We start from the raw sequence: 22615 nt of genomic DNA, 5'->3' as shown, positions 1-22615 counted from the left end.
TGGCGGAACATGAAGAGCACTTGCAGACCGTGTTTGACCTGTTAAGGAAACACCAACTATACGCCAACACCAAGAAGTGTGACTTTGTCATGGAGAGCTTAGTTTTCCTTGGATTCGTGGTCAGTGGGAATGGAATCCAAGTTGATGGGGAGAAGGTAAGAGCCATCCGAGAATGGCCTACCCCGAGGAACCTGGGGGATATCAGGAGTTTTCATGGGCTAGCAACATTCTATCACCGATTCATTAAGAACTTCAGTTCCATAGTGGCCCCGTTGACAGAATGTTTGAAGAAAGGAAAGGGGTTCGAGTGGGCGGACGTCCAAGAAGAGAGCTTCGCCTTGATCAAGGAAAAGCTGAGTACAGCGCCAGTGCTGGCGTATCCCGATTTTGACAAATTGTTTGAAGTTGAGTGTGATGCCAGTGGAATTGGGATTGGTGGTGTCTTGATGCAAGAAAAGAGGCCCATTGCCTACTTCAGTGAGAAGCTCTGTGAGGCACGGCAAAGGTGGGCAACGTATGATCAAGAGTTTTATGCTGTAGTGAGGGCATTGAAAGTATGGGAACATTACTTGGTGGGAAAAGAGTTCATCCTCTACACTGACCATCAAGCTCTCAAATACCTGGGAAGTCAGAAGCAACTTCGAAGCGCCATGCACGCCCGGTGGTCCGCCTTCATAGATAAGTTCCCCTATAAGCTTATCCATAAGGCGGGAAAACAGAACATAGTGGCGGACGCTTTGAGTCGGAGGATTGCACTAATAAAAACAGTCAACCTGGAAACCGATTGTTTCGAACACATCAGAGGAGAGTACCTGGCGGATCCTGACTTTGGAAGTATCTGGGAGAAGTGCCAGCGCCAACCTAGGGATGGGGCGTATCACTTAATGGATGAGTATCTAATGAGGGGCAACCAACTTTGTTTACCCTGCACTTCTATCCGCGAGAAGGTGGTCCGAGATCTACATGGCGGATCCCTAGGGGGGCATTTTGGGCGAGACAAGACATATGCAGCAGTGAGTTCCCGTTATTTCTGGCCCAAAATGAGAAGAGATGTGGCGTACCTGGTAGAATGATGCTATATCTGCCAGATCGCCAAGGGACACGCTACAAATGCTGGCTTACAGCTGCCCTTGCCTGTACCAGAAACCATATGGGAGGATCTGTCCATGGATTTTGTCCTAGGGTTACCCAGAACTCAGAGAGGCATGGATTCCATCTTTGTGGTTGTTGACCGGTTTTCGAAAATGGCACACTTCATACCATGCCGTAAGACTAACGACGCCTCAACGACTGCCAAGCTATTCTTCAAAGAGGTTGTCAGATTACATGGTGTACCAAAGAGCATTGTCTCAGACCGTGACACAAAGTTCCTGAGTCACTTCTGGCGGACCTTGTGGGCTCTTTTTGATACTTCTCTGAAGTTTAGTACCACCGCCCACCCTCAGACAGACGGACAGACAGAAGTGGTCAATCGGACTCTGGGAAACTTACTGCGCAGCAAATGTAAGGATAAGCCCAGGATGTGGGACGTGGTTTTAGCACAAGCTGAGTTCGCCTACAATGGATCTGTACACTCGGGAACTGGGAAGTCACCCTTTGAGGTGGTATACACTAAGACCCCGAATCACGTCCTTGATATAGCCCATTTTCCCAAAGGAAACGTGACTGCAAACTAGTTCGCCAAAGACTATGTCTAGATGCACCAAGAGGTGAAGGAGACTCTTGAGGAGAGAAACCAGAAACTAAAGGCTAAGGCGGATGAGCACCGCAGGGACCTACAGTTCGAAGTGGGAGATGAGGTTATGGTAGACTTGGGAAAAGAGAGACTCGCTAACGCCACAAGCAGCAAGCTTCGACCGAGAAAGTACGGGCCATATAAGATCACCAAGAAGGTCAATGCCAATTCCTATCACATAGCTTTGCCAAATTGGCTTGGTAAAGTCTCACCGGCGTTCAATGTTCGTGACCTTAGCCCATGGAAGTCAGATGGCCCTTTGGAGAACAACACCGACAAGCCAGTGCTGAATTCTTTTAAAGAAGGAGAGAATGATGCGGACATCCTAAGTAGGCTCAGTAATAACACGCGCCTTGGCGGATCTCATCTCGGCGTATCCACAGAGGTTGTATCTAAGAGGGCGGATCCCCTGGACACGCGAGTGGGGCGGATCTAGGCGTACGCCATGAGGCGTACCTACAACTACACTGGGCGGATCTCAAGATTACTTCCTGCCGAAGGAATTCACCAACAACCTCTGACGCTCCGTACCTGCACCTCTGTACCTGTTGTCTAGGCGCATTACCTATTTTACCCTTTTATTGTTAACCATATTGTAACCCTAATAGGGATAGCCCCTGTCCTTCTATTTATCTTTTGGAGGTTGTATTTAAACCCTCATTTTGTAAGGATAGGGCAACTTTTATCAATCAACTATCATTTCTCTTTGAGATTAAGGTTTATACCTTTGTTATCGGGATTCACTTCTTCTAGTCTAGCTAGAGAAGAAGATCTTTGTTGGTTTACGATTAAAACCTCCATTTATCGCTTTCAATCTGTATCACCTCGTCTCAAACTACATGTGTACAGTCAGGATTTACTGGACGCTGGATTCACTCGCACCAAACTCTCCTATATATACCCCTCTCTTGCCTTCTCTCTTCTCCATTACTCTCAATTTCTATCTCTCTGATCTGATTAATTTGAGAATCAACAAACAAGTAATTAAAAAATGGCGAGCTCATGCTTTTCTCTTTGTTTGATAATGGTGTTGATGGCCGGATCTTCCATCGCACAGTCGCCGTCTTCATCACCTACTAGATCGGGGCTTGCTAAACCACCACCAGTATCTGCTCCTACTCCAACTCCAACTCCAGTTGTGAAACCACCGGTTTCTTCTCCTTCTCCATCGAGTACCGCTACTCCTCCGGTGAATGCTCAATATCCGGCTATACTATTAACTCTCCTCCATCTCCTTCGGCTTCACCTACTAGATCGCCGCTTGCTACACCACCACCACCCCTATCTGCTCCTACTCCAACTCCAGTTGTGAAACCACCGGTTTCTTCTCCTTCTCCTTCTCCATGGAATACTATTACTCCTCCTCCGGTGAATGCTCAATCTCCGGCTACTGTTAACTCTCCTCCTCCTACAACAGGTTCTCCTTTTCCTTCTGTACTCCCGCCGTCTACAATCTTTGGTTCTCCATCTAATGCTCTTGCTCCAGCTGAAAACGCTGCCGTATTCAATAGATTTACTATTTCTGTATCTTTAGCTATCTGTCTGCTCACCACCGTTTTGGTTTTATAGAGTCTATATTATCCGATATTGTTTCTGTTTTTATTTATTTAACAATGCTTTTGTATTATTCACCACGGTGGTGGCTAATATGAGTAATTTTTTATATATGACGTTTAAAATAGTTAATAATACATGAGTATTTTATTTCTAATTAGGGGTGTGCATAGGTTTGGTTTATTGAACTGAAGTGATTGAATTTGGGTTTTTGATATTTGGCTTCTGTATCGGTTTTATTTTTAAGTGTATTTCAGTACTTAATACTGAACCACACTGAATTACATATATTCAACATTATTTTATAAATATACATATATTTGATTTTATAAGTTTATTTTTTTTATAATTATCATGATAATCAGTTAATATAAATGTATTTTAGAAGTATTTTAATTTTTTTATTTTTGAAGTAAATTTAATGATAAAATATAGTGATTTATATTTGTTATTTTCAAAAAAAATTTGACTAAAATCGTACGGTTTAAAACCGAACCGAATTAAATATTTGGTTCGATAGTATTTTGGTTTCACATATTATTTGATTTGGTGTTGGTGTGAATTATTTTAGTAATTTTTGTTCGGCTTGGTTCGGTTTTGAACCGATACACACCTCTACTTTTAATAATGGTAGCAAAATAGCAAATTTATTTGTCTCTAACATTTGACCTCTAACTTTAACATTTAGGCTTTCTGTTGTATCTTAATTATAATTCGTTGAATCATCCTATTATACTTTAGTTCAATGCGACATAAATTATGTTTATAATATCCCAAAAGAAAAAAAAAGTGGTTATGCATGGGTACATTTAGGGATGACGGGACGGAGAATCCGATAAGGATCCCCATGGGACGGGGATGAGGATCATTTTATTCTCTATGAAGGAGATGGAACGGGGATGGAGATAGGTATCCCCGTCCCATGTTGATCCTTGTCTCCGCCCCTTAATCTTCAATAAGGATCCTCGATTATTCCCATGATAATTGATTTTTTAATTAGGTGATTGATTGTTTTCAATTGTTTGTTAGTTTTTTGTGATTTGAAATTTTTGAGGATGATTGTTAATACTTGGTATTATTAGCCACTGTTTTTTAAATGTTTTTGTCTTTATTGATTCTAAATATAAATGGTGATTTCCCGCGGAAAATGAGGAATGTTGATAACGTTTTTGGAACATCTGTAAAACGAGGAATGAAGATCTCCATGGGGACATGAATAGGGGATAAGTTTGTTTCCGGTTAGCTCGTGGTGACCGAGATGGGGAATCCCGGACTAGTCGGGAACGGGGATGAGAATGCATTCTCCACCCTGCCCCGTTTACATCTCTCGTAACATTGAAAATAACACTTTAAACAAGTTTAATATTAGATACAGTTCAAGCAAGTTTAAGGGACTATTCAGAACACCAAAAAAGTTTGTGGAACTAATTAAGGTTTTTGAATATATTTAGGAGGAATTGATATATCAAGCTTTAAAAATATATTTTCATTAAGCCCTTGTTTGGGAGGAGGATAATGGGAGTAAATGGGAGTAATGGAAGGTTAAGTATTAAGTTAACCTTGTTTGGGAGTTATTTTTTGGGAGTAAATGGAGGTTAATGGGGTTAAATCTTTACTTGCTCTAACCTCCAAACTCTAACCTCCAAAATTGGGGTTAATGGGAGTAACGTAAACTTTTTAAAAATTTATTGTCTCTGGAGAGTAAATTTAACCTTCATTCCCCTCCAAATTTAAACTCCCAAACAAGGTTAAACATTTAACCTCATTTACATCCTATAAACTCCCAAACAAGGTTAATTTTTAACATTCCATTCCATCACTTCCCTTCCCTTTCCATTACCTCCTTTAACTCTCACATCCGTTAACCTCCAAACTCCCAAACAAAGGCTAAGTCATTAAAAAGGAAGAGATAGTAAAATTATTTCCTATTTTAATTTAGCAACTTTTTATTTTATAATCTTAATATAATACACAACTCTGGTAAAGATTAAAATAATTTACTTGAAGATTTATAATTAGAGGTGGTGATTTATGCTAAAAAAAAGTTAGTTTAATCAATTTTATTTTTCTTCTAAGTAATATAAGTAAAAATGATGGAATGGTTAAAAAAGTTAGTTTCTTGTCCTTCTCCTTCTCCATCGAGTACTGCTATTCCTCCTCCGGTGAATGCTCAATCTCCGGCTATTGTTAACTCTCCTCCATCTCCTCCTCCACCTACAGCAGGTTCTCCTTTTCCTTCTGTAATCCCGCTGTCTACAATCTTTGGTTCTCCATCTTATTCTCCTGCTCCAGCTGAAAACGCTGCCGTATTCAATATATTTACTATTTCTGGATCTCTAGCTATCGGTGTGCTCACCACCGTTTTTGTTTTATAGAGTCTTTATTATCTGATATTGTTTCTGTTTTTATTTATTTAACAATTCGTTTGTATTATTCACCACAGGTGCTGGCTAATATGAGTAATTTTTTATCTATGACATTTAAAATAGTTAATAATACATGAATAATTTTATTTCTAATTAGGGGTGTTTATCGGTTTGGTTTATTGAATTTGGGTTTTTATGATTTCGGTTTGGTATCGGTTTTATTTTTAAGTGTATTTCAGTACTTGATACTGAACCATACTGAATTACATAGATTCAACATTATTTTATAAATATATATTTATTTGATTTTATAAGTTTAGTTTTTTTTAAATTATTATGATAATAAGCTAATATAAATATATTTTAGAAGTATTTTAATTTTTTTATTTTTGAAAGTAAATTTAATGTTGTATTTGTTTTTTTCATTTTTTTTTTGACTAAAATCGTTCGGTTTAAAACCGAACCGAATTAAATATTTGGTTCGGTTGTATTTTGGTTTCACATACTATTTGATTTGGTGTTGGTGTGAATTATTTTAGTAATTTTGGTTTGGTTTGGTTCGGTTTTGAACCGATACACACCCCTACTTCTAATAATGGTACCAAAATAACAAATTTATTTATCTCTAACTTTAACATTTAGGATGTATGTTGTATCTTAATTATAATTCGTTGAATCATTCTATTATACTTTAATTCAATGAGACTAATATCCCAAAAGAAAAAAAAGAGTGGTTATGCATGGGTACATTTAGGGATGACGGGACAGAGAATCCGATAAGGATCCCCATGGGACGGGGATGAGGATCATTTTATTCTCCATGAAGGAGATGGGACGGGGATGGAGATAGGTATCCCCGTCCCGTGCGGATCCTTGTCTCCACCCCCTTAATCTCCGATAAGGATTCTCGATTATTCCCCATGATAATTGATTTTTGGATGATTTAAGTATATTTTAATTAGGTGATTGGTTGTTTTCAATTGTTTGTTAGTTTTTTGTGATTTGAAAATTTTGAGGATGATTGTTAATACTTGGTATTATTAGCCACTGTTTTTTAAATGCTTTTGTGTTTATTGATTCTTTTTAAATATAAACGTTGATTCCCCGCTGAAAATGAGGAATGTTGATAACGTTTTTGGAACATTCTCCATGGGGACAGGGATAAGGGATAAGTTTGTTCCCGGTTAGCTCGTGGTGACGGGGATGGGTGTTGAGCGATTTCCGCAAGTGCACGGTATACGCTTGTAGTAATAAAAGATATCGATCCCACAGGGAACGTTTTTTAACAAAACTTATTTATAATCGGTTAAATTTACTTTTAAGGTTTATAATATGGAAAATCGTTTAATCGGTTTTGGTTTTGAAATTGCTAGAGTAAGAATTAGATTAGAATATGAAGATGTTAGAAAATATCTGATTTAAGAATGAATTTGCAAAACAGGAACGTTTTAGTACTTTTAGAAAAGTAAACAAGTATATTTGTTTGCATTAAGCAAAGAAAACAACTTTAAACTTTGTACGAATTATAAAGATGAAATAAATGACGGAACCTCTAATTAATTGGCTTTGAAGGCGACAAAACCCTTTCGGGATAGTTGCCCTTAATCAAATTAAAACTCTTTCGAGATAATAATTTGCCTAAGTGTTCAACAAAGTTTCCTTGTAAAGATTTTGGATTAACTACGTTTTAATGAAAACACCAGCAGTCACTTTAGTGGATTGGTTACCATAAGTGCTGCATAAAGATCTATCGAATAGAACAGACTTTATTAGATGAAATATAAATTGATACAAGTTTACAGAGAACATGGAGCATTGAATTCTTCGACGGCGTGCAAGTGAACGGGTTGTCAATCCTTTCCTTGGGTTTCGTTAGAGTTTGTCAGGCTTAGGGGCGAATCCTCTACTCAATCTTCTCCTTGAATCTTCGTAATAGAGACTGGGTCGGTCTACTACCAAAATGTAAACTAAACTGGAACAATGTCTAAACGTTACTGAATTTGTTATTATTTAGTAAACAATGTGTGTACATCATATTGCTTTTGAACAGAATCGAAATCTAACTTCTGAATCACTTGATTCGGAATTTCTGCATAAATTCTACACTAATCTCTTTCTTCTACACATATATCATTATATCTCAACTCTCCATCAACTCTTTATTTATAGATGTTGAAGAGTCTTGATTGAAGTGTCGTGTCCGTTGTGAAGGATCGTGTCTGCTGCGAAAGGACGTCTTTATCCACCCGAACGATCGCGTTTCGTCAAAAACGAAAGTGTGTAACTAGGCTTCTAAAATCTCCTGCTCGTACCGAGAATATTAAATTCTCTACCGAGAATGGGGGAGCAATAATTTGTACTTCGGACGAAGGGAAGGAGAGGCTGAGGGACGCGTGTCGCGACCGTGAATATTGGGGGCCGCGGTCGTGGCACGGAGCATTTTTCACTTCTTTGGCTCTCGTTCGTGTCCTCGACTTGGCGTTATTAATTTTCGTCGTCTTCGACTCCTTTTGTAGGGCTTTTCTTCTATTTTTGAGCTCTTTTTACTCCTTTTTGGATTTTACCAAATATTTATGTACCTTGCATGAAAGAAACATATTCGGGAGTAAAAGTATTCTAAATAGGTATAAATAGCATAAATTCGTAACAATATTGATGTAATTATTGATGATATTTTAGGTATATTTTGGGCTTAACAAATCTCCACACTTAATCTTTTGCTAGTCCCGAGCAAAATTTCACTGAATTCATTCTCTAACTAATCTCTTTATGAAAATAAAACATATATCTCTGTATTACCTTTTAAATTAGTTAAGCCGAAAAGACTAACTTCGCATGGCAAATTTATACGCAAAATATCAAACTAACTCAGTATAAATACGATATATCATTCGTCTTATATTTCAAATTTTTGTATTGAAGCATTCGGGACGAAATAAGCACGCATGTTATTGAATCTTTCATCTCAAAGCATTTCAAAGCACTAAAATTTTCTTTCCCAAACCTAGACTAATATATGAGATATATTAACATGAATAAGTACTTGATTTTAATTTTTATTATTTTTTTTTTGTCTTGGTTACGCCCGAAATAAGGGTGGTTTCAACCGTAACCTTATACGTATTTTTACTTTGCTTAGTGTTTGCTTAAGAGGTACCGACCATGCCATGGGTGGACGCAATCGTTACTTTAAACTTAAACACATTTATTATTTTTTTCTTTAAACGTTCCTTCCATACCTCGATTGTGATAAGGGTGGTCGCAACCGTGGCCAAAAGTAAACGGTACTTAATTATTCTTCCCTTTCATACCTCGATTGTGATAAGGTTGGTCTCAATCGTGGCCAAAAGTTAAGAATTCAACTAATTGATTAATTAATATGAATTATAAAATTGTAATTTGGGAAAAAAAATAGCACATTCATCCTATATTGACTTAAAATTCAACATGTATTATGGCTAAAGTTTCCTTAAAAAACTTCAATTGGTGTTAATGTAAGACGAAATCAAACTGAGCTAAAATTTGTTAATTCAATTTAATGCCTATAAACCTAATTGAAAATTTAAAATAAGATTTATTGTATCATGATTTCATGATATAAAACAAACATTGAAAATAAAGAATTTATTTAATTAAAATATATTCACTCGAGACAATTTTTACTTAAAATCGTATCGGAGATTTGTGAAAAATTTGAAAAATATTACCCGTATAGAAATATCATTTCTAACGATAATGATACCCTAAAAATAATCATATTAACTTATGATTAATTTTAAAAAACATATGAAGATGTAAAGTTAATAAAAATAGCGTTTTAAACAAGTTTATGTTGCAAAATACGTTGCATTTGTTATAAATGATTCGTTGCGTTTGTTATTTGTGCTAGAAAAACGAAAATGATGTACATCTCCTCCCACACTTAAATTGGACCATGTCCTCATTGGTGCAAAAGCGAGATATCAAGAATAATAAGCACAAAAATTAAGCACACGAAATAAAGATAGGAATGGTGCAAATGAAACATTCAACATAAATTTAAAAATTGAAAATTGTACCAAGTTATAACAAGATAATAAAATTAAAGAAAACAACCTAAGCTTGAGGTGGGGAATCGGGAGGTGTAGGTGACGTCTCCACATTGCGGCGTCGGAAAAAGGAAAGCATCCGATGCCGAGTCGATCGATGTTCACGCCTCAAAAGGTTGAGGTTGTCATTCATCACCATATTGTTTTCAACCAAATCATCAATTCTTAAATTCATTTGACGATTGTTGGAATTGATTTGGTTCAAAATCCTCCGTAAATCTACCGGATCATCCTCTGCTTGAGGTGCTTGGGGTTGTGCTTGAGCCGGTGGTTCATCCTCCTCGCCTTCCGTCTCTCCGCCGCCTTCGGTACCTACAAATTGAGAACTTGAAGTGCCACCACCCATGGTGCCACGAAGATGGGCAATTCGGGTAGCATAGGAAATAAAGACGGGAGGTCCTTGTGGAAGCAATAAATGAGCTCGCTCAAGGGCCGAGATGTCCAAAAGCGAAACATACCCACGGTAGGTGGACATGTCATAATCGGCCAACTCACCCCGTGCTCCCAACACAATAGCGGTGATAAAATTACAGAGAGGGATCTGAATGGTACTAGCCCTCGAAGCACGGAACAAATTATCAAACAAAATACCAATGCTATCAATCCGCAAGCCTTTAAGCAAACTATCCAAAACATACAAATCATGAACCTGAATCTTGGAACTCTCAACACGACCAAACAAGGAAAAACTCAAATACTTATGAAAGAAGAACACACAATTGTCCTTAATCAACTTGCTTGAAGTGTTTTTCGAATTAAAATAATCTTGGTCCGAAAGAGTTTCCAAACCGCATCATTATCAAAATCTTTACGCTTATCATAAAAATTAGAAGTAGGGAAACCAAACATATTTCCCATTGCATCATAATCAATGGTGTATATGATACCATTATTCCTAAAAGAGATTGAGGTTTTCTTCTTGTTCATGGTCAAATTGACCAAAAATTCCACTACATATTCATTAATACGTGGGAAACGCATATTAACGAATTCTTGCCAACCCAATGCTTCAATAAAGGCATCAATTCGAGTAGAGAAATTTAATGCTCTTACCGAATGGAAGTCTAAGAAGTCCATATCGACAAATTGGCGGTCGTCTTGAGAAAAATGTTTGAAACGAGCGGCTTCCTCCTCTGAATAGATATCGAAATAAGCTCCGCATTGAACCCGAAGGCGATTAGCTTCCGTAACAGCGGGCTTGTTACCAACACGCTTAGTCCTAACCATGGTGATGGTGTTTAGTGTTTTTAGGGTTTGAGAAGAAGAAGAAAAAGAAAAAGGAATTGTGAGAAAAAGTAAAGCTTGAAGATGAGTTTGGGGGTGTTGAATTGGAAGTGATTGAAAATAGAAAAGATGATAGAAATTGGAGTGAATAAATTGGGAAGAGTAAAAGTAGATTTTTGGGGAAGAGTTTGGAGTAAGGGATTGGGTAAAAATAGAGGTGATGTGAGGTTTGTGTAAGAGGTAGGTTTATATAGGGTTGTATAGGTAGGTGAATAGGTAGAATATGAATAGGAATAGGCAAAATTTAGTGTCAAAATCGTAATAAAATGGGCAAATTATACGCGTGTCGCGACCGCGAATGGCAAAGCCGCAGCCGCGGCACACGATGTTCAGGGAATTTTCGCCCTGAAATCGGTCCAAACTTGCTGCTCATACCGAGAATTATTAATTCTCGGTAGAGAATTGGTAAAAATGGCCTATTTGGGTGCCTATTGACTTGGTTTGTGCAATTTTGTTGATGGAATGGTTCCTGAACTTAATATTAAGTGTTCCTGCACTTAAAAACTAAAATAAATGACATTAATTGCAAGGAAAACCAAAGGTTTAAACTTAATAAATTGAATTAAAGTGTAATAAATTGGTTTATGAATAATTAATGAAACTTAAATGTTCATTTATGCATATAAGTTAAGAGAACCATATTAAATGCATAATAAGTGCATGTTATTACATTTTTAATACATGAATTGAATTGATTAAATGAAAACTTAATGCATTGAAAATAAATTGAGTTACAAATAGAATTAAATGTGGATATATGTGTGGAAAAATAGAAAATCATATTAGTTCATGTGAATCCTTTTTATCTTAATTTTGAGTAAGAATAATTAGAATCGTCCCATATGAAATATGCTAAGTATAGATAATGGATCAAATGGATAAGTCTAATAAAATTAAGAATTGAACTAAATAAGATCTTTATTATATAAACATATGTACAAATAATGAAAACAAACCAATAATTAATACAAAACAAAATATATACAAAAATAAAATGAAAAACATAAACTATTCTACATATTCATCCCTATCTAACGGGATATTTCTAGCCTTAATACGATCAATTTGAAACTGCACGAAAGTTTCACGTTCCGATGCAGACAAAAATTGAGGCCCTGCTCGAAAGACACGTTTCACAAGTCCTTTGTGCTCGAGAAATTCATAGTCAATTGTCGGGAAGAATTCATCATCACTCCAGGGAACATCAATGGTACCCTTTGAACCGAGAATTATTCCATAGATTATATTGCCGAACCCAATCTTCTTATCTTTGGATCGAGAAGCGGCGACAAGACCCTCCATCAGAATCTTTGAAGAATCCACTGCATTTCCCTGGAATATATCTCTAAGGACATAAAGATCTGTGTCACGGACTACACTACTGAATGTGCGCCCGAATAAACTGTGACACAGGAATTTGTGTAGATACAGCATGGAGTTGGAGCGAAAAGAGTGATTATAGGCGAGTTTTGAATTGAATCGCCAGAATCCAGTGAGCATTCTCCAAACATCTGTGGATGTCATGTCTCTTCCAGGATGACGTTTGATTGTATCCCTTGGGGGAAAACCAAACCAAGCATGCAACTCGGGATAGCCGAAAGTGAAGATTTCGCCTTCTCGATGAAAACTAAGACGTACCCTTCGTTTGTTAGTGAAACGAACGGTACAGAAGAATTCGAGTATCCAGTCGCCTATTATTGGAAATCGCATTTTGGCGAATTTTGTCCACCCTAAGCGCTCCATATAGCGGCTCATGTCATCACTAATTCCAAGTTGGTTGTTAAGGAATTCATCCATATACAACATTCCGGTGAAGAATTTGTAACGAAGATTCCAATAACACCTACCTTCATCGTGGTTGAAGATAGGAAAAGGTGCCCCATATCGTTTGGATAAGTCTGGGCGTTTGTTGATTGAGGCAGCATTGTGCCTAGATGGTTTGTATTTGGTAGGCATGGTGCAAAGTTTGTGTTACTTTAGCAAAGAACGGTGTTTGCGAAGAAAATCAGAGTTCTGACAAAGATGAAAAGAATTGTAACAGAACTCGAATCCTCTAGGATTAATTTATAAGAGTTGAAGATGAAAAGAGGTGTTGTTTTAAGTATGAAAAGGTATAAAATTACACCTTTCGGGAATGAAGAAACTTAATGTTTCATTTGGCAAGAGGTTCGTTGAAAGGGTTAGGATGTTTCAGACCTGATAGCGCAGAAATTACGCGTGTCGCGACCGAGAATGGCTAAGCCGCGGTCGCGACACGCGATTTCCTTGCGGAAATCAGGCATCGAAGCTACCTCCCTATTCACGGTAAAGAATTTAAAATTCTCGGTATGAACAGAGAAATCCGAACCTGTTTGGACTATTCTTTAAAAGGGGATTCTCGGCAGAGAATTGCCTAAAACTTCAAATTCATCTTAATTTCCTAAAAATTAAATCTAAAATCATAAAATAGAAATATTTTATGCATTTAAATCATAACATAAAGTCATCTAATCATAAAAATGGCATTTTGGAAAAATAAAATAAAATTAAACTAAAATAAAATAAATGAACAAAATTATAAAAACAATAAAACAAAAGAAACTGTGTAAGATAAACTGAGTAATTTATTGGTCAGATAATCTTGTTACGAACGGAATTTCAATTTGTGAAATATTTTCGTAATAGATTTTACATCGATTACCATTAACTTTGAATCGAACTCCGGTAGGACCTTCCAGTTCTAAAGAACCATAATCGAATGTTTTGACGACTAAATATGGTCCTAACCATCTGGAAATAAACGAAGTCGTGAATTAAATAACAACACTTTATCCCCAACATTAAAGTGTTTGACTTTAATTTTGGCATCGTGCCATTTTTTCATTTTTTCTTTATAAATCTTTGCATTTTCGTAAGATAGATGACGTAACTCATCTAACTCATTCAAATTGAGCAAACGTTTCTTACCTGCTTGTTGTAAATCAAAGTTTAGTTCTTTAATAGCCCAATAGGCTTTATGTTCTAATTCGACTGGCAAATGACATGCCTTCCCATACACTAAGCGGTACGGAGTCATTCCTATTGGTATTTTAAATGCAGTACGGTATGCCCATAGCGCATTATTGAGTTTAGAAGACCAATCTTTTCTAGAAGATGAAACTGTTTTCTCGAGAATCCATTTGAGTTCTCTATTTGATATCTCCGCCTGACCATTTGACTGAGGATGGTACGGCGTTGATACGCGGTGGCGTACTCCATACTTTTTCATAAGCGTTTCAAAACTCTTGTTTATAAAATGAGTACCGCCATCACTAACGATAACTCTTGGACAACCAAATCTACAAAATATATCGTCAAGAAAATTAACAACTTTAGAATCGTTCGTCGGGGTTGCAATTGCTTCAACCCACTTTGAAACATAATCAACGGCAACTAATATGTAAGTTTTACCATTGGAAGGGGGAAAAGGTCCCATGAAATCTATTCCCCACATATCGAAGACTTCAACTTCTAATATGGTTGTGAGGGGCATCTCATCTTTCCTTCCTAGATTTCCTGTTCTTTGGCACTTATCACAACGAGTAATAAATGAACAGACGTCCTTAAACATCGTAGGCCAAAAGAAACCGCTTTCAAATATTCTAGCTGATGTCTTGTTAACTCCATTATGTCCTCCATAAGAGCTAGAATGGCATTCCGATATTATGGATTCGTATTCATTTTCACCAACGCATCTCCTAATTATCCCGTCACCACAAGTTTTGAACAAAAAAGGATCCTCCCAAAAATATTGTTTAATATCGAAGAAAAATTTCTTCTTTTGTTGGAAATCTAATCCTTCCGGAACAATATTGGCTGCAAGATAATTAGCAATATCTGCATACCAAGGTGACATGGCACTTTTTATTTGATAGAGATGTTCATCAGGGAAATCATCTCGTATACCGATAGTTTCACCTATAGGACCGTTTTCATCTTCAAGTTATCGATAGATGATCGGCGACAAGGTTTTCTACTCCCTTTTTGTCTTTTATTTCTATATCAAATTCTTGTAACAATAAAACCCATCTAATTAGACGCGGTTTTGCATCCTTCTTAGCAAATAAATATCTTAATGCTGCATGATCAGTATAAATAATAACTTTTGAACCTAATAAATATGACATAAACTTGTCACATGCAAAAACTACAGCTAACATTTCTTTTTCTGTTGTGGTGTAGTTTAATTGTGCACCAGACAGTGTATGACTTGCATAATAAATGACATGAAGTTTCTTATCCTTCCTTTGACCTAAAACACATCCGACAGCTAAATCACTTGCATCACACATAATTTCAAATGGTAAATCCCAATCGGGTTTAGCAATAATAGGTGCACTGACTAAAGCAGTTTTCAATGTTTCGAAAGCTTTAACGCATTCTTCATTAAAATCAAAGGTAGAATCTTTCATGAGTAAATTAGTAAGTGGTTTGGAAATTACAGAAAAATTCTTAATAAATCTTCTGTAAAAACCAGCATGTCCTAAGAATGATCTTACTCCCTTAACAGTAGTTGGAGGGGGTAATTTCTCTATTACAGAGGTTTTTTCTCTATCTACTTCTAATCCTTTTTCAGATATTTTGTGACCTAAAACAATTCCTTCGTCAACCATGAAATGACATTTTTCCCAGTTTAATACCAAATTTGTTTCTTCACACCTAGACAAAACTTTATCCAAGTTTTCTAGGCACGAATCAAAAGAATCTCCATAAACTGAAAAATCGTCCATAAAAACTTCCATGATATCTTCAATGAAATCATTAAAAATCACAGTCATACAACGTTGAAATGTTGCAGGTGCGTTACATAGACCAAAGGGCATTCTTCTATATGCAAATGTTCCGTAAGGACATGTGAATGTTGTTTTATCTTGGTCATCCGGGTAAATGCATATTTGAAAGAATCCGGAGTAACCATCAAGAAAACAGTAGAAAGCATGACCAGCTATCCTTTCGATCATTTGATCAATGAAAGGAAGAGGAAAATGATCTTTCCTAGTTGCTTTATTTAGATTTCTATAATCTATACAAACCCTCCAACTAGTGGTGGTTCGTATAGGTATTAATTCACCTTCTTCATTCCTTACAACTGTTATGCCTCCCTTTTTAGGTACACAATGGATTGGACTAACCCATTCACTATCCGAAATAGGGTAGATAATTCCATTGTCCAGAAGTTTAGAAATCTCATTTTTTACTACTTCTTTCATGTTCGGATTTAGGCGTCTTTGCCTATCCGCTTTAGGTGGCTTATCTTCTTCTAAGTGAATTCTATGCATTACAATACTTGGATTAATACCTTTTAAGTCTGAAATTTGCCAACCCATACTTCCTATCCTATTTCTAACAACTTCTTTCAATTTCTCTTCTTGGACTTGTGTTAATTTGTTAGAGATAATAATAGGTAGAGAATCGCCTTCGCCTAAGAAAGCGTACCTCAAATGACTTGGTAATTCTTTAAGTTCTAATTTAGGTGGAATTATAATTGAAGGCGGAACTGGTCCATCTTCTCGAATCAAAGGTTCTGGGTCCTTATCTTCTAGTTCTTCACTCATTATAGGTTCTATTATTTCTTCTTTTTGAACAATGTCATTTACACATTCTTCAATTAAATCAAGTTTCATACAAGCGAAATCTTCCATAGGATATTTCATCGCTTGATTCATATCAAACTCAATCTTATCATCACCTATTCTTAAAACTACTTTCCCTTCCGACACATCAACTAGAGCACGTCCCGTGTTCATGAACGGTCTACCAAAGATTAGCGGACAATTTACGTCATAAGCAAAATCTAAAATAACGAAATCGGTAGAAAAAATAAATTTGTCAACTTTAACTAAAACATCCTCAATTATACCATATGGTCTTTTAGTGGTTTGATCCGCTAATTGTAAAACCATATTGGTACGTTTGATGTCTTCTTCTAAGCCTAACTTATTAAAAATAGATAATGGCATCAAGTTAATACTTGCTCCTAAATCACAAAGACAACTTGGGAATTCTATATCGCCCAATTTACATGGAATGGTAAAACATCCGGGATCTTTGAGTTTCGTGGGCAAATTGCTTGACACAATCGAACTACAATCTTCAGTTAGTGAAATGGATGAAATTCCTTTCTAACTGATTTTCTTTGAAATTAAATCTTTGAGGAATTTTCCATAATTGGGAATTTGCGTAATTGCATCCATAAACGTTAAATTAATATGCAAATTCTTAAGTTTGTCTAAAAATGTTAAAAGTTGTTTGTCATAGTCCTTATTGCGGACTTTGTGTGGAAAAGGTGGTTTGGGTACAAAAGTTTTTGTGCTAGAGTCAATCGGTGCATCTTTTTGTTTTAATGTATCTTCTTTGGGCTTCGGTAAATCAGTTCCAGGTAAAGTCGAATTTCCGGGCATTTCCGGGCCTAAGTAGTTTTTCCCTGAACGAAGAGTGATAGCCTTAACATGCTCTTTCGGATTTTCATCCGTATGGCTTGGAAGACTTCCCTCTTTGCGGGATGGAATTGATTTAGCGAGTTGTCCAATTTGAATCTCCAGATTATGGATGCTAGATGATTGATTTTTAATAAGCTGATCGAATTTATTCTCGATCCGTTTAAAACCATCGTCGTGATTACTTATTTTTCCGCTCATCGCATCAATGAATTTGTCGATTTTAGAAGATAAAGTGCTAATCGAATCTCTTGATTGATTTTGATAATTAGTAGTACGATTTTGATTAGCATTAACATTATTATTGTCTCTCCAGTTAAAGTTAGGATGATTTCTCCATCCAGGATTATATGTGTTGGAATAAGGGTTATTATTTTGGTTTTGCCCTTGGACAAAATTTACCTGTTCAATTTCACTCATACCTTCGTAATCCACTTCCGTTTGGATTGGTTGACCATTAGGATCACACGGTGCCATAAACCTATCAATTTTGTGCGACAAGGCAGAAAATTGGGCTTGCAACATCGCTACTGGATCAAGATTCACTATACCTTTTACTGATGAAGTAGTTGAGGATGATGGTTTCGCTACTGGTATGTGTCCACGTTCCGCGGGCCACATACCACTAGTACAGAAATGGCTTATAGCCACGCCTCATTAGCTACGGTTGTTCCAATAACCGAAGCTAAATGGCATTAGAGTCGGTTATTAGAAATAACCGACTCTAAAACCCCTGAATTATGAAGGCACGCGTTATTTTAGAGTCATTAGGGTCGGTTTTGGAAGAACTGACGCTAATGACCCTAAATATTAGGTTCGGTTACAATGTAACCGACTCCAATTATGGGCATTGGCGTCGATTTTGTTCCGAACCGAAGCCATATATGCTTTAGGTTATTTACCAGATATTAGAGAGGGCATGTTTTCTTTTCTTCTCCTTCGCGAACCACAGAGCAAAATTGTCCTCCCTCCTTTGCGCGAAAACCACATTCCATGCTTTGAGTATGAAGTTTTGTTCGTGTTTCACCATAGAAAAATGGTAAGTTTCATTCGTTTTTCATCCTCTCCTTTCTTCTGTTATATGGGTTTCATTTGTTATATGGGTTCCGTTCGTGTTACAGAGCAAATTTTTCCTTTCTCATTTGCGTGAAAACCACATTTACATGAGTTGAGTTTGAAGTTTCGTCCCTACTGAGTGGCTGTTTCGCTCGTGTTTCTACACAGAAAATAGGTAAGCTTCGTTCGTTTTTCATTTTTCATTATTATCTCCTTTCTTCTTTTATATAGGTTTCATTCGTGTTCTGTCTTCAAATCATATGGGTTTATGATATGGTTTCAATGGTTTATGTTATATATGGTTTCGTGTATGATATGGGCTTGTTCGATTTTTGTGTAAACTGACTGGATAGTTATCGGATCGATTGTGCTGAGATTATTGATATGCTCATGGGGTTTGTAGACCATTAGGGTTCTTGTTAGGGCTTCCATTTTCTTTAGTTGCTATTAGTGTTTCATTTTTCATTATTCTCTCCTTTCTTTTGTTATATTTTAAGGTCTGGGCTTCTCACCCTCATTTATCACTTCATGTTCGACCTGCCATTGATCTTACTGTTCGACCTAGGTATGGGTGTTCCTCATAAGTGATGGCCTTGGCTCCTTCTCTCAGACCATTAAAGTTCAGGAACCAAACTATTTGGCCATCTTCTTCTTGTCATCTTTTTTTGCAGTATCTCAACTCTCACTCACAGGCCAACTCATCATCTAGAAGAAGACAGACAACAACCCATCTCTCTATGATCTCACCCTCTCTCTCTCTCTCCATTGGAACTTGATAGTAGGTGCGCTGACAAATCATAGATCTAATTGAGGTTAGTTAAAAAAAAATGTTGTGTTTTTAATTCTAATTTTAGGGATTTTGTGTTAAGGATTCTGTTTTCTCTTGGCTGCTCACTCATTTTCTATGCAATTTTGAATGTAATGGTTGACCGGTTGAGATTTGAGAATGGGAATAGCTTGTTGAATAGTTTTGATAACATTTTTGGTTGCGAATAGCTTGTTGAATGAAAGAATCAAGTATAGTCTTGTGTTTTTTATGGTCCTGCCTATTAATCTCTATTGTTTTTTGTGGTTTGTGTTTTTTTAACTTATTATTTTCATAATGTAAGAGTCTGCTTGATTTTCTAACTGTCCACATGAGGAAATTACCTCACGAGTACAATAATCAATATGATAAGATGAATTTTGTTCATTTGTGAAAAGAATCTGTCAATGATAATACTGATATTATGTTAAGGCTAAAGTTGTTAATTATTGGAGAAGACATAAATAGAAACTTCTGAACTTTAGAGCATGTATGTATGTATAAAATAGCATACCATGAAGTTGGTATCCACATATCTCCTCTATAAGTGGTCTTTTGGTGTTGTTTCCCTGATGGAAAAAGGGTAGGTTGCTTGGTTAATTTCTTTCCTGAAAATATAATTGCTCTGCTTAAGTTTTTATGTCCATATTTCCAGATTCTACTTAGTTTTCATTTGAATGCTAAAGCTCTAGTAGATAGATTAGACATATTATGCTTCTAAAGTTTATTATGGGATGTTGGTGAATTTGATTTTGGTAATGGAGATTGACACAGTGAATACTGTTTTGTTTTAACATAATGGAACAATTTGGTCAATATTTGGTTGTGTTTTATTGATTATTATGCTTGATTGTGACCAGCTTATTTTGCAATTAAATCTATTTTAATTTTCTTTGTTGTTGTTTAATTACTTTTTTTAGGTTGATATTTCACTAGAATATTTTCTCAGATTTCAAGGTTCCTGATATTGCTCTATCAATTGAAAGGGGAGGCCACACCCATAATTGATCTCTTGCACTGACGTAAGCTTATTAGGTGCTTAAGGCTTTTTGGTCAGTATTGCTCATTGAGGTACTTATTTTCGTGCTTGAGTAGAGTTATCAGAACTTTGTCAAAGCTGTTCGGCGTTAGGCTGTGTTTCGTAAGAAGATCGACTCCTTACAGGCTTCAAACAACCCTCTCTCTCTCTCTCTCTTTCTGGACAATTTCACCTCTGCTGCTCACATCATGTCTATGGCGATGACACGAACTGAGGCAAGAGGTGAGACTATTGGAAAGCTGCAATTGGCGTTCAGGTCATGTGTGGAGAGCCGCAAAGAGAGGCAAATCGTGTTCATGTGAGGTGGACAATCGAGAATAGAGGAGATAATGTTAGGGATTGGGTTAGGCAGGCATAGAGGTGAAGGGTTGAGGATGGAAGCCGAGAAGAATTGAACTCTTAGGTTTAGGGTATGGATCTTAATTGAAAAGCTTCTGTAATTAATCATCTTTGGAGTCGGTTTTATATGAATGTGGTCGACGGAATGTGGACTGAAGGTGGCTGCTGATGAGTCTGACGGTGAAGAAAGGGAATCAACGAATCCATTAGATGAGAAAGAGATATTCTTCTCGATCATTCGGATCTCCTCCTTCATTGCCAGCCTCCATTCATCATGTTGAGCTGCTTCTTCAACACATTTTGGTTCAAGTGAAACATAATTACAATATTCTACAATCTCGGTTTTGTCGCAGAGATCCGTTAAGAGTCTTGTCATTCTTGCTGGAGATTCTGAATTGTTTGGATAATCATCATTATCACTGGAGATTCTTTGGATCTCGAATTGTTTCCCAAATTTTGGCCTCATTTTCCTTCAGATTTATTTTTTGATTTGAAAGAAGATGATTTTCTTTTGTGTCTGGACTGCAAAGCTCCCTCAGAATGAATTTCTGCTCATTTGCAAATTCTTTCTTCATGAGCGTGTAGAGTGCCTAGTACTTCGGTGACTGATGTCTGGGAAAGATTATTGGATTCGATAACGCTGACGACTGAATCAAATTTTTTAGTCACTGTAATTAAGAGTTTTTGGATAACTCTTTGATCACTAATATATTCTCCATAAGCTCGTAGCTGGTTCACCACTTCATTAACTCTTGACGAGTAGATCTTGATACCTTCGCCATCTTTCATTTTAAGGTTCTCGAAATCTCTCCGAAGAGTTTGGAGCTTGATGTTGCGAACTTTAGCAGTCCCTTGAAATTCATCTCTCAATATTTCCCAAGCTTGTTTAGCCGTGGTGGCATTCATGATTCTTGGAAAAATTGAGTCTGCAACAACATTTTGAATATTTGCTAGTGTATCTGCATCCTTCCGAATTAATTCCTTTTGCTGACCCAGTTCTTTTACCGCTCACACGATTGATCTATGTGACTTTCGGCTCTTATCTGTCATCTGGGATATTCTATGACGTGCTTCCCCTATTGGTTTAGCTCTAGCTGGGACCTTCATAGGACTGCAATCATTTTTAGTAGATGATGACACAGATCTATCCCACATATGAAAAATGTTATCATTGCCTATGTTGGCTAATTTTGCATTCAAGCTAACCATTTACGCCCACAGAGCTCTTGTTGGTGTCCTCTATATGTATCAACAATGGATGATCTAATTCTAACGTCATTGTTAATTATTTGACCATCCATTGCTCTAATAGTAAAGATATGGTTATTCCTCGTATTAGTGTTTTCCATTTATTCCAGATTCAATTGTAAAATGTACCCATTAAACTACATTGTTTATTGAAATACTCCATTGTTGCATATTAGAGGGTGTAGAACATTAGAGATTGGAAAATGTTCTTGTCATCTACTGATTCTCTTTATGTATTTATACAAGGAGTAAAAATACTAAACTAGAAAAGCTAATAAAATTTAATAAATTTACACAATTGACTATTGACCTTTTACATCTATTCACTGTTGACTATTGACCTCAGCGTGAATATATGTAAATAATCAATTGTTAGTAGTGAATAGATGTAAATGGTCAATAGTCAATATGAGTAAATTTAGAGTTAAAGGAGGCTATGGAAAGGAAAGGGACGCCATAGAAATGAAAGTTAAAAATTAACCTGGTTTGAGAGTTTATAGAATGTAAATTTGGTTAAAGTTTAACTTCGTTTGAGAGTTTAAATATGTAGAGGAAGAAAGTTTAATTTACTCTATAAAGATACAAAATTTTAATGATCTTTAGGTTACTTCCATTAACCACCAATTTGGAAACCCTTGTTTGAGAG

At 36.5% G+C, this 22615-nt stretch overlaps 1 protein-coding gene and 1 long non-coding RNA gene across 4 annotated transcripts; both read left to right on the top strand.

Moving 5' to 3' along the window:
• Positions 1-2687: 2687 nt before the first annotated feature.
• On the top strand, positions 2688-3304 carry LOC136235465 (lysine-rich arabinogalactan protein 19-like). The gene is made up of 2 exons (XM_066025156.1): positions 2688-2812; positions 2956-3304. Exons 1-2 carry the CDS (start codon positions 2727-2729, stop codon positions 3302-3304), a joined length of 435 nt encoding a protein of 144 aa, XP_065881228.1. The 5' UTR covers positions 2688-2726.
• Positions 3305-18405: 15101 nt separating this feature from the next.
• On the top strand, positions 18406-22131 carry LOC136235096 (uncharacterized). Of its 3 annotated transcripts, none has more exons than XR_010691649.1 (4): positions 18406-18521; positions 18604-18713; positions 19036-19350; positions 20293-22131. It is a non-coding gene; the product is annotated as an uncharacterized lncRNA (long non-coding RNA). The 3 variants fall into 3 exon arrangements; XR_010691650.1 differs by having other exon boundaries at positions 20264-22131; XR_010691648.1 differs by lacking the exon at positions 20293-22131 and having other exon boundaries at positions 19036-20246.
• The last annotated feature ends 484 nt before the right edge of the window (positions 22132-22615 follow it).

This window comes from Euphorbia lathyris, chromosome 7 (assembly GCF_963576675.1).
Source record: "Euphorbia lathyris chromosome 7, ddEupLath1.1, whole genome shotgun sequence".
NCBI classification, from domain to species: domain Eukaryota; kingdom Viridiplantae; phylum Streptophyta; class Magnoliopsida; order Malpighiales; family Euphorbiaceae; genus Euphorbia; species Euphorbia lathyris.
The sequence above is the reverse complement of the archived record's forward strand: the minus strand, read 5'-3'. Positions and strand labels throughout refer to the sequence as shown.